At 45.8% G+C, this 12,194-nt stretch overlaps 1 protein-coding gene across 4 annotated transcripts; it reads left to right on the forward strand.

Moving 5' to 3' along the window:
- Positions 1 to 2,366: 2,366 nt before the first annotated feature.
- On the forward strand, positions 2,367 to 10,146 carry WBP2 (WW domain binding protein 2). Of its 4 annotated transcripts, none has more exons than XM_010407525.3 (8): positions 2,367 to 2,489; positions 4,142 to 4,250; positions 4,786 to 4,921; positions 6,461 to 6,553; positions 6,776 to 6,892; positions 7,105 to 7,227; positions 8,335 to 8,411; positions 8,589 to 10,146. In XM_010407525.3, exons 1-8 carry the CDS (start codon positions 2,431 to 2,433, stop codon positions 8,640 to 8,642), a joined length of 768 nt encoding a protein of 255 aa, XP_010405827.1. In that variant the 5' UTR covers positions 2,367 to 2,430; the 3' UTR covers positions 8,643 to 10,146. The 4 variants fall into 4 exon arrangements, with proteins under 4 accessions (XP_010405827.1, XP_010405828.1, XP_010405829.1 ...); XM_010407526.3 differs by having other exon boundaries at positions 2,382 to 2,489; positions 7,132 to 7,227; XM_010407527.2 differs by having other exon boundaries at positions 2,400 to 2,494; positions 8,589 to 8,658.
- Positions 10,147 to 12,194: the final 2,048 nt, after the last annotated feature.

The raw sequence follows: 12,194 nt of genomic DNA on the forward strand, positions 1-12,194 counted from the left end.
GCATTGAAATGCACCCTGCAAAAAAATGTCCACCCCAAAAGATCGGGTATATCATTATAGGTTTTACTAATTAGCAGATCTATCAAAGATTCCCCAATGAGAGGCTCGAGTGAGCCCCCCTCCCCAAGGAGCCTTCTCCTGGATGGTTCTGTCTTAGTTTACAGAATGTGTTCTGGAGAGGACCTTGGGCTCTGGGACACACTGATCCCTAACTACAAAGCTTCTAAAATGCTGAGTCTCTCAGCTTGACAAACAAGTCCAGGAATGGAGGCAAAAAGCACTGAGAATACACAAGTTGTAAAAAAAGGTATAACAGGGGTATAAAAGAAAAGGCAAAAAATCTTCATGGCATCAGCTCCATGGAGCTCCTGTGGATGCTCCACAGCTGGGAAGTGCTGCCCAACCCTCTCTTTCCTGCTGCTTGCTTTTATCCCGGTTGGGAGCACTATAAACCCTCCTGGTTTAGGGGTGATTTACAACAGGAGCAGTCCCTCAGCAGCTGGGTCAGAGCTTGCTCTGTGCTGCCAGTAATTTGGGGTGTAAACTGGAACCATTAGGGAATGTGCACTGCGCCAGCTCTGGATCCCTGATTTTGCTGTAAACAAGGGGTTAAATGCAGGGTGAGGTGAGTCGAGATGGATCGATAGCACTTGGCAACTTAAACAGCCTTTCCTTGTTCCCTTGGGTTATTTCTGCTGTCGCAGACTGTTCCTCTTTTTAATTAGGATATTTTAAAATCCAGTAACTGTAGGGTATTTTACAGTGTGTGAAAAAGACCATAACAGAATAATAGAATGGTGTTAGAGACTATGATTTGTCCATTAAATATTATACAGTCATTGCTCTGGGTTGTCTTTCCTTTAAATACCAAACCGTTTGAGTTGTCCCATTATCTCATGTTTACTTTTCTGTGTCCTGTACATCTGACATAAAATAACACAGATTTTATTTTCCAAGTGTGTCCAAGGGAATTCTGCCATATACACATTTTTATTGCAAAAGGAGCAGAAGAACCTTAAAATCCAATACCAGTTGTCAGCCCTGGGCAATTCAAAGCAGCAAATTGTCTCAGTTGTCTCTTCTGTGTCCTCATACTACAAATAAAAAAGATTAACAGATTAGGTGTTTTTTCCTTAGTGTTTTCAAGTTTGAGAGTATAAATTTCCAAGATTTTCTATGTGATGAGGAGGTCTAGAGCTCCACACACACACTGGCAATTACAGCAGCATCTTTTTTAAGTGAAGGCTGCTTTTTTTAATCCCAAATGCCAACTGGAGTTAGGATAAAAATGTTATTTGAGTCTTAGTTCGTGCAAAGTGCCAATGCTCCATCTGGGCTTTTCAGTGGAAGCCGAGTGGATTCTGCTTCTGACTTTAATAGGAGAAGAATCAGGACTATTTGTTATGGCTGTTTCTTAAAAGGGAAACTTACTGCTTATTGAAAAAGCGGATATGAAAAGCACAAACTTGTTCTCTTCTTGCCAAGAAACAGTACAGATTATGTCACTGCATTTATTTAAATCTGGTTTCCATTATGTCGTTTTTCTGCTTTTCCCCCCCACTCGCGTCTGGTTCTCAGGCACTCAGACAGGACTGGGCTGCAAACCCAGGGAATAGCTCAAATCCATCTAAAAATACATAATATAAGGTAATATATGCTCTTATTTATATATTTTTGATACACAGCTGTCAGTTACTGATCTGAGGGAGCCCTTCAAACAGTGGTTAGTTTTGCAGGGTTCCTATTTTTAATGAAGTTATGCAATCATTAAGTTTTTAAAATTCCTCCTACTTGCACACCTGGAGGCAGGAGTTTAGACCCTTCCTGCAGATCTGCACGTGCCACAAGTATTTCCTTGCTCCCAGATTCCTGACAGACAGACACACAGACACGGTCCTGGCTTGTTTATAGGGCAATGGGTTAGCCCTTCTAGTTTAACACACTGCAGTAGAAACGGGTAATTTTTTGGATGTACTTGATTCCATCACTGAAAGCAGCCAGTAACAGGATCAAAAATCTGTTTGCAAGTGTGCGAAACAGGAAGTGCCCATCTAGTGGGAATTTTAAAAACCGTTGGAAATGGAGCATCTTCGCTGTTTAAGGGGGTAAATTTCACTTCATGTGCAGAACCGCCAGATATGAGGGATTATTTATTATTATTATTATTTATTTTACTCTACCAAACAGCACAGTTACAGAGAGACATTGTGGCAGGCCCCGAGGCGGGCAAGGGGGGGTATCATGGCGGCTGGCCTACAACTCCCAGCATGCACCGCGCGAAGAAGCACGCGTTACCTCCTCTATCGATGGCGATGACTACAACTCCCAGCATGCCCCACCGGCCCAATGACGCCAGCGCCTTTTTCCCGCGCAGGCGCAGAGTGGGCTCGATGCTGTGAGGAGGAGGAGGAGGAGGCGGAGGAGGCGGCGATGGCGCTCAACAAGAACCACTCGGAAGGCGGCGGCGTCATCGTTAACAACAGCGAGAAGTGAGGTGCTATCCCCTTCTCCCTTCCTCCGGCCGCGGGAGCCGGGGGATAGCGGCGCGCTGCCTTCTCCCCCCGCCCTCTTCCTGCCTTCCCCCTCAGGGGGAGGGGTTGTGTGGGTCGGGGTTGGGGGGGGTGCTGAGAGGGTGAGGCGGTTAAAGGGGGTGGTTTAACCCTCTTGGTGCCGGCGTTGTTCGTCCTCCCCTCGTTTCCCTACGGCTTAGGGGCTTTACGTACCCTCCTGCCCCAGGGCCTGCGCGGGGGGAGCTCTGCTGGGCCTCAGCCGCGGGCCTTGCTCCCCCTACACCGCTCCCCTCAGCATCCTGCCGGTCCCCCAGCCTGCTGCTGGCTCTTGCTGCTGTGCCCAGTCTCTCCCCCGAGGGCTCAGGAAGGGCTGGCAGAGCTCAGCTCCCGCCCAGGTGATCTGGCCTGGACGCAAGCCTCCCCTCTCGGGGATGCTGCACCTGCATCGTGCCTCAGCTCAAAGGCTGCCCACGGTGGTTTGCTGGGTTCCTGGAGCACAGCTCCCTTTCTGTGTGTGCGGGAAGGAGCGACAGTGTTGGAAAAAGGTGCTGGGATATAACCATGGAAACGGCAAGCCTCCACAGAGCTGCCTCTGTCTGCATGGCAAAGGGCTGTCCGCACCCGCTGTCTGCCAGCGTGGTTCTGACGTGGCAGTCATCTGCTTCGGGCACAAAGGAGTGGTTCATCCTTCAGCGCTTCTTTACACGGGGCCGCTTAAACATTGATGCAGGAATTCTGCGCCTGACTTCCACTTGGGATGTGGCATTTCTTAGAAGGCTTTAGTAAGATCAACTCAGGTACTTAAATTTGCATTCCCTGAGAGAACTGCAGCAGCTGAAGGTGTTGCTGTTCCCGGCTGTCAGCCTGCCTTGGATCAGGGTCTGTCTGAAATGCTGCAGCCTGAGCAGAGCTGGTCCCACTGCCCTTCCCGAGCTTTTCCTGGAGGGACAGGTATTTACTGGAAGAAGGGAAAGGCAAATGACTGAGCATGGAAACACGTCAGCTGCCAAAGATAGAGGTGGTGGAGGTTTCTGCAGCTTTAGGGATTAGAGTTCCTAATGTGGGTGCTGTAATGTCAATACAAGTTACCTGCTGTGTCCATGCAAAGGTTTTAATCAGGTCAGTTTGTAATTGAGAATTAAGGAATCAGTGCAGGCAACACGAGTTAATGAAGTCTTGTGGCAAGGAAGGGGAGTTCCTCTGGATCACATTTTTGTGTCAGAGGTGCTTGAGCTGTGGTGAGACCTTCGAGAGCTGTGTTGCATAAGCAGCCTGAGCAGTTCCTTCTCCTGCAGTCCTTTCTCTGTCGCATTACTTGCAGGCAACTGACTTAGGGAACTGATCCAGTAGAAATGCAAAATGATTTAAAACGAAAGTAAATGTCTTGAGATTTCGATTGATTTGGTGCCTGGTTATGCAGACAGCAGCAGCAGCTGTGTCAGCACACTGAGAAGGGAACAAGCAGCCAGTGATACTTCAGTTGCTGCTGCCAACAACAACAACAAAAAAGGCAAACCAGAACTGATTTTGTCTGCTCAGCATGGCCTGAGGTTACAGGTGGTTTTGGGAGGTCAGTAAACTTCTGTGCAGGCTGCACTTCTGCCTTGAGCTGTAGCTCTTGTCTCTTGCAGTGTTTTGATGACCTATGACCATGTAGAAATTACCTTCAGTGATCTGGAGCCGATGCCAGAGGCCTTCAAGGGGACCAAGAAAGGGAGCGTTTTCCTGACTCCCTACCGGGTAAGTGGTGAAAGGCTTTATCTCGTGTAAGGAGATAACAGTCCTGGAGTCTGTATTTAAATGTCCTCAGTGCATGAAAGTCAGGATAATCTACTCCTGCTTGAAGTGTAGCTCATCCTCTCCCTCTGGAAAGCATTATGAATTCACGGCATATCCCATCTATTTGTCAACAGATAATAAATCTGATTAGTTCTTGTACAGGCAGCTGTTTAGTACATCAGGTATCTTTAAACTGGAAATTAACAGTGGTCTGGAAATGCTGAATGCAACAGCACAGCTACTAAATCATAGCTGTGTGGAGCAGCAGGTTCTCTGGGAGCTGGAAGGAGTATTACCTGAGCAAGGGACTTCCTGGAAGGCTTTATTACCTTGAGGATTTGGTTTACCCCTGTGGCTGTTCTCTGTAGCTTTTGGCTTGCAGAAGTGGTGATGTGGGAGGGAGTTTGAGTCCATGGAGAAGTCTGTTCAGATAATAAATCAGGGTTGTGTTTCCTGTTTATTTTGAATAGCTCTTGTAATGTTACTTTCTTTTCAGGTTATCTTTGTGTCGAAGGGGAAGGATGCTATGCAGTCATTCGTGATGCCCTTTTACTTATTGAAGGATTGTGAGATCAAGCAGCCAGTGTTTGGAGCAAATTACATCAAGGGCACAGTGAAAGCAGAGGCAGGAGGTAGGTATCACACAGTGTGTGTTCTGTGTCTCAGTTCAGTGCTCACTTCATAGCAAAAACCTGGCTAACCAAAACTTGACACTGTCCAAATGCATTTTCACACGCCTGCTAAAATGTGTTTCTTTCTTTGGCAGCTAAAAATGCTCCCCTTATCAGCTCCCTGTTCAGTTACAATGAGCAGATCTGCTCTGCAACCCATCTCATTCCTGCCCTCTGCAAAATACTAAGTTCAATTAAACAAGTGATCTCAGCAAATAAACATCAGAGTGGAGTCAGCAAGAATGAGCATGTAATTTTGCTTTGGTCACTTGGGGGTCACCTCTCCCACCTGTATCCAGGTCCTCCTGTGCCAAAAACTCAGATTCTTTCTGGCTCTGTTTGGGTTCAGGTGGAGATCCCCAGAGCACTTTTTCCATCATGTTTCTTGTGCAGTTCAAGGACAGGTGTGCTGTTGCTGTAGTGCATCCTGGCAGTGAAAATGGCACTTGGAAAGGACTGTCTTGACATCAGGGAAGTTAAGGAGCTGTTTCACATTAAACTCAGTGAGAAGGCTGTGGCAGGCATTTTCAATAATAATTTTGGTTTTCACTGGTTTTTTTACCAAAGGCACAAAGTTCAGGAAACTTTCATCCTCAGCTTGATTCAGTCTGTAGTTGTAGCACAGAAGTCACAGCACAGGGTGTAGGAGCTTTCAGCTGGAATCCTGAAAGCAGCTTCTGCATGGGAGCTGAGTGGGACAATCCAGCATGAGAGGGAGCCTGAGCAGTAATGACAAACTAAACTGTGTGAAAGGCAAAGGGCTTTAGCTAAATCTTTGTGAATTTTCCCCAGAGGCCATCTCTTTTAATGATGATGTTGTCTTAACAGCCATGAGAGTCTGGTTTAGCTTAAAAGGCTCTTTAATCTACTTGTTTCTGTTTCAGCACAGCTTCTGCTTTGATGCTTTCTTGGGACTCTGGACTGTGTGTGTTTTTCTTTTTTATACTGTAATATGAGATGTCACTAATTTATTTGTTTTTTTAATTATTATTTATCCTGACTTGAAATGTCTTCCGTGGGCTCTAATGGATTTATGTGGACCATGTTTTTCATTAAGCTCTTTGCTTCATTGGGCACTCAGACTCCCAAACTAATTTGGAGCCGACAGGTGTAGTTGCAAAGGCTTTTTAGCAAACGGGATTAACAAAATCCCTGTCTTCTGCACTAATCTTATCCAAAGCAAGAGCAAATCCAGCACTCCTGATAGCTTGGCCTGTGGCAGCTGCTGTGGCAACAGCTACAACTCCAGAAAGCTTATGAAGGTCTCCCTCATGGATGTTTCTGCTTCAGGTGTCTCTTGACGTGACAATACCCCAGTGTGATTTTTTTTCTGATGATACCATAATTCTGTCACTTCCTCTGCTTTGTTTTTTTCTTTTTCTTTTAACTTGAATATTTGGGATAAGCTCTTTAAAGAATTATATACAGAGCATCTGTAGATAGAGCATATAACCTAAATAGCATGGAAATGGCTTCTCCTTGCTGTCTTTCCTCCCTCAGGTGGCTGGGAAGGATCTGCCACATTCAAGATGACCTTTTCAGCTGGGGGTGCAATTGAATTTGGGCAGCGGATGCTGCAGGTGGCATCACAAGGTATGGAAGTCTGGGGGTATCTGCCGGAGTTTTGTGGGTTTAGGACCCTTGGCTGTGTCTGAAGCTTGCTTTAAAAAGTATTTTTTTCACATCCAATGAGCAGCAGATTTATTGGGATGACACTTTTTTTTCTGATAAGGACTCTCTAAGTTTGTTGGAGTTCTTGGCCTGCATTTGAGGCAGGCTTGATGTTCTGATGAGGTCTTGTCTTTGTTTTTCCAGTCTCCAGAGGTGAAATACCCAGTGGAGCTTATGGCTATTCCTACATGCCAAATGGATCCTATGCTTTTGCACCCCCTGCAGCTAACGGGGGCTATCCATACCCACCTCCTCCTCCAGGTAAGCCTGGGAACTGAGGCTGGGGATTGTTCTAGTTAGTAAGAGTTAAAACAGGTAAAAAGGGCAAGAAACACAGATTTTACACGGTGTTTTAGTGATGACTTGCATAGCTTTTGTTCCTGAGTTTAGTTATGTTTGCCTTGGCTTCTTTGGGTTGATAACTCCACCCAGGGGAGTTAAGTCTCTTGCTGTGTGATTTCCTTTCCTGACAGACTTTTATCCTGGTCCTCCTATGGCAGATGGAGGCATGGGCTACATGCAGCTTCCACCCCCACCATACCCAGGGCCCATGGAACCCCCTGTCAGTGGCCCGGACCTGCCCTCCACTCCTGCAGGTAAGGAGTGTGTCCAGGTGAATGAACTCACCACAGTTTTGTTAGGAGTGAAACAGACTTTACTTCTTGTCTTTTGGGGAACTTTGAAGCTCCACTTAGAAGTTGAAATTTGTTTAGAAAAGGGATTAGGAAGCTCCCCTAATCTCCAGCTTTGTATGTCCAGCTCAGTCTGGAGTCCAGCCTGATTCTCTCCGGGGTGGACACCATTAATGGGTATTTTACGGATGGATTTATTATTCTTTTGATAGAAAAAATACAGTTTGTGATTCTCTTGTGGTGGTAATCTTGCCCTAATGGATGAATACAAGGAAACTGATGGTGAAACGTGTTTGTGGTCCATTTTAGTTCTCAGCTGTGTCTTGGGTGATATTTTCTTCCCCTTCCCCTGTTTCACTCTTAATGTGATTATTTTTCCTGAAACAATATGGAACAGGGGAAGAGATGATGGAAAGGAGCTGGGGAAATACAGCCTCATTTTTCACTCATTTGGGATTTATTAAAATGAAAAAAGAGCTATTGTGGTTGGACATAGCCATAGACCTCTTGCAGATAAGAATATTTGTTTGAATAAGGATTTAACTTTTCTCTTTGGTTTGAATAAACAACCATTCATCTTTGAACTATTATTTGGAAAGCGGCACTGCTCCAGAGGGTTGTACAAGATTTTTGTATTCTGCAGAAATAGAGGATGTGGATTATCCTCATAAATTACCATCTTTAATGCAAGAATCCCCTAAGCTGCTATAAACTTGTGCTGATTTTTGTCTTGCCTGGTGTTTTCACTCTCAGGGAGGATGGTTTATTCACTGCCGGTTTATAAAGGGTATTGTCTGTATTTAGGCAAAGCAGCAGCAAGCATTTCTTTATGGCTGACATGCCATGTCCCAGGTGACATTTCCAAACTCAGTCTTTGTCTGTTTCACTGGGTATTGACAATTCTGTGGTAACTGGAAGAGATAATGCTCAATTGTGTGTGTTGTAGCTATTTTGCAAATTGAGCACTGGTCATATGGTGCTCTTTTAGTAACTCTTGATGGCCAGGAATTCTTGTTTTATTGTAAGAGTTCTCTGTGTCCCCCTAACCTGACTCTTCTCTCCGTGTGACAGCTGAAGCCAAGGCTGCTGAAGCTGCTGCCAGTGCTTACTACAGCCCAGGCAACCCCCACAATGTCTACATGCCCACGGTGAGTCCCTGTTGCTCTGCGTTTGCAGGGGAGCCCAAGTGTGTGTCTGGCAGATCTCTCAGTGGCACAGCAAAGTTCATCTGAATTCATGTTGGTGTCTTGGGTGTTTTGGGGGCTTTGAGTTTAATTTTTTATTCTTACCCATGCACTGATGTCTTTTTATCATCTTTATTGCAGGACCAGCCACCCCCTCCTCCATACTTCCCACCAGAGGACAAGAAAAACCAATAAGCTGACAGAGAACTTCTCCACGACTCATTGCTTTCTTTTTTTCCATTTTGGCAGAATTCTGGGGCACGGTCCATAGCACTGAGGAGTAGAGCCTTCCCCCAAGGCACACTGCTTTCAGGGGCTCTAGTACTAGGTCTGTGCAGAGCAAGGGGAGGGATGTTGGCAGCCTGGCTCACCTCTGGAGCTCTGAGGGTTTGCTGTCCTGCAGCATTCCCTCCTCCCTGTGTGCAGCATCGCTACACCTGGGGGTTCTCTTCATCTGTGACTGCTTCCCTTAGCTCTGTTTCTTTTGATACTTAAATTACACCTCTTTAGAGTCAGCATCTGCTCTAAACTGCTAATTAACATGATCATGACATGGAAACAAGGCCCTTGGACATGGTGGGTATCTTGAATTTACCTGAGTGTGCATCCAAGAGCACCTCTGGACACAGGGATGCCTCTGGTTATTCCTTTTAATCCAGAGTGTCACGTCCAACTCTTTGCTCTTGAGAAAGGGCTTCAAAGGAAACCTTTGGGATCTCAAAGGAAATACACACCTGTGGCATTTTTCAGATATATATTCAACTTTCTTGGGTTTCTTTGTTTTTAGTCATTCCTGACAATCATAGTGAGTAATCTGGTAGCCCTTCAGATTTCCCTGCTGTGCGCCATGTATGACAGTGCTGACCAACTTCCCTTCCTCAGACACACTGCTCTTCACAGGGTTCTCCAGTAGCATCTGACCAGTTTAGATCCCATGGGAACACTAATATTTCTGTTGTCTCTATTTTCCAGTTAGATATGTGAGTTCATGGAATATTCTCCTCATAGTCTGTAACGCACTTTTGTTTTTCCTTTGTTGTAACACAAGTTACACTTTTTGGCCAGTGAAGCATCTTCCTGCTGTGATTTACCTGGTGAATTAACAGCTAATGGGCAGAAAACAGTTGACTTCTGCCCTGGAAGCACTTGAGAGAATATGCAAAACATTGGAATAAGCTGTAAGGTCCAAAGTGTTGTTTATTGCTGTTTGTGTTCCTGGTCCAGCTGTGAATTCCCAGTCACCTGAACGCAGACTCCTCATAGCATTGATTCCTTGGTCTCATTAGCGACAACTCCAGGACTGATCAGAATCTGGGCTATGAAGCTTTTGTGCTGTTCAAAGCTTTGCACAAGTCACACTTTGCTGACTTCTGACAGCTGGGAGAGAAAATCCTTCCCAGCAAAGTGTGACAGAGGATTCTGTGCTAGGGAACTGCTGAGACTTGCTGCATGCAGCCTGCTCGGAGAGAAAAAAGGTCCACCTCTTGTTTTCTTTTTGTTTGAGTTTAGCTGATTAATGAAATTGCTACTGTTTGTGCACTGACTTTTCTAGAATTGCTACTGCGGTGATGTAAAGAAATGGTTATTTAAAAAAAAATATTTATTTTGAAAGCATTTGATTAATATATTAATGTGAAATGACTTCTGAATGCAGATCTGTTTTGCTAAGACTGTGAAGTAAAGAGAAATGAGCTCAAAACTTGGGGTGGTTGTGTGTGTGTGAGCAGGCAAACTTCTGGTGAGTTGGTAGCTTTGGATGGGGAGAGGAAGAATTAGAAGCAAAATCACTTGGATTTTGTTTGTGGCTCTTCACTGGTGACATCATTTGCTAGATTTCTCTTGGGTGACTTTATGAATGAAAATAAGATGTTAAAATATTTCAGCAGACTCCCATTTCACAGTTCCTGTTGGAAGCTGGTGCAGCAGCTGCTTTACTCTACCCAGATGTGTCACCCAGGTTGTTTTTCCAGACCAATTGTCCTCATGAAAGTTACAACCTGTTCACTATTTTACTTTGCAAGAAGTAGCTGGGTGATGCAGCATAATTAATGCTTCTAAAATATGTCTCTAATTAGAAACAATCCACAATTTTATCTTCTTTTTTCCTGTAAGTGTGCTGAGGTGCCTGGGTGGTTGTGCCCAGTGAGGTCGGAGCTCTCTCAGGTGTGCTCCACCTGTGCTCCTCTCCCTGGAAAAGCTGAGTTGTGCTCCAGCAGCAGTGCCAGAGCTGTTCCTCTCTCTGAGCTGAACCAGCTGTGTCAGTCTCACCTGGCAGGGCAGGAGGGGAATGTTCCACATGGGAGCAGGTCCTGCTTAGTCCCCCTGCCTCACACTGACACCTGTCAAACAGGAGTTACCCAGAAGCTGCTCTCCAGGTATCGTCCAAACCTCACTTGGTTTCATTCCTCTTCCCAGCAGCTGCTGTGGCTGCCTTCATTCTCTTGAATTCTCTGACCAGCCAGCAGGGGACATCTTCCAGATTCTGCTCATTTTTTACACCCCTTTTGCCTCTCACATCCTCCCACATGGCTGTTTTACTGCATTTTAAGGCTGGCTGAGCCACTTGGGTTTGTTTTCTGTAGAAGAGCTGGGTGAAGGAGGAAAGCATTGAGACAAAATTTTACAGTCCAGTAGGAGCTGAATAAATCCTGACTTCTGAATTAAATTACTTCAAGGTTTCTTCAATCACATCTGTCCAACTGTAAGATGGTGCTGAAATCTTTCTGTTCTGGCTCATTCCCAGTTACCCTCTACTCTGAGACAGAATCCTAGAAAACACAGATTGCACGAACTTTCCAGATCTCTCACCCAACCCCACTCCCTGTGCAGCTCTCAGGCCAACAAACAGAACAAATCCATGAGGGTTTTTTAAAAGCCTTTCGTCAGCTAAGTATGCTTGAGAGAGAATATTTCGATATCTGCTCCTATGGGAACTCAGCTCCATGGTTCGAGCTGAGTCACTTCCCTTAGAGTGGAGAAGTGGCAAGACCTGCAGAGACACCATGAGGTTTCTGTCTGGCAAAAGGGAAATACATTCAAAGGATGAGTCAGGCTGGAATAAATGAAATACTCCTTAGCACGGGTGTCAGAGGGCTAAATCTGGATCTGGAGCTGTGGGCTCTCCGCAGTGGTTTGAGGTTGAATGTTCCCATTTCCCCAGGCTGGAGCTGGGCATGGTCTGTGGGGAGGGGAGGAGGACGAAGCCAAAAAAAGAGATTGGGCGTGGTCTCGATGTGTTTGGAGTGTGCTGATGGGGAGTGAAGCACATTTTGGGAATGCTGAAGCTGTGGGGCCAAAAGGCTGGGCAAGTCACACAGCCAGCAAGGGTCAGGCAGGTATTGGGCTGAGTGGAGCAGCACGATTTGGGAATCCAGATTTTAGGGTGCTGGTGAGAATCCCTGCCAAAACTCCCAGATTTAGCCTTGGTACTCAGCACTCCCTGCCATCTTCTTGTTGGAAACTGGGAGCTGTTCTTTGCTTGGGAAAGGGCTCAGGGAGGGTGGAAGGGTCAACAGTTCTGCAGCCCATGCAGAAGGTTTTAAATATTAAAGCAGGGAAATGCAATTTGGAGTCTGCTGCTGCTCTGGAAGTGCAGTGGGAGTAGGGCAGGAGGAGATGTTGTGCATTAATATGACTCCAGGTCTGGTCCCTGCCTCAATGATTAACTGGCTGTGCAGCAGGAGGCTGCCATGTGACAGCTGGATTGGTACCATTAAATTCCAATCTGAAGGAAAAGAGGAGGCACAG

The sequence above is a fragment of the Corvus cornix genome, chromosome 18, assembly GCF_000738735.6.
Source record: "Corvus cornix cornix isolate S_Up_H32 chromosome 18, ASM73873v5, whole genome shotgun sequence".
Classification (NCBI taxonomy): Eukaryota; Metazoa; Chordata; class Aves; order Passeriformes; family Corvidae; genus Corvus; species Corvus cornix.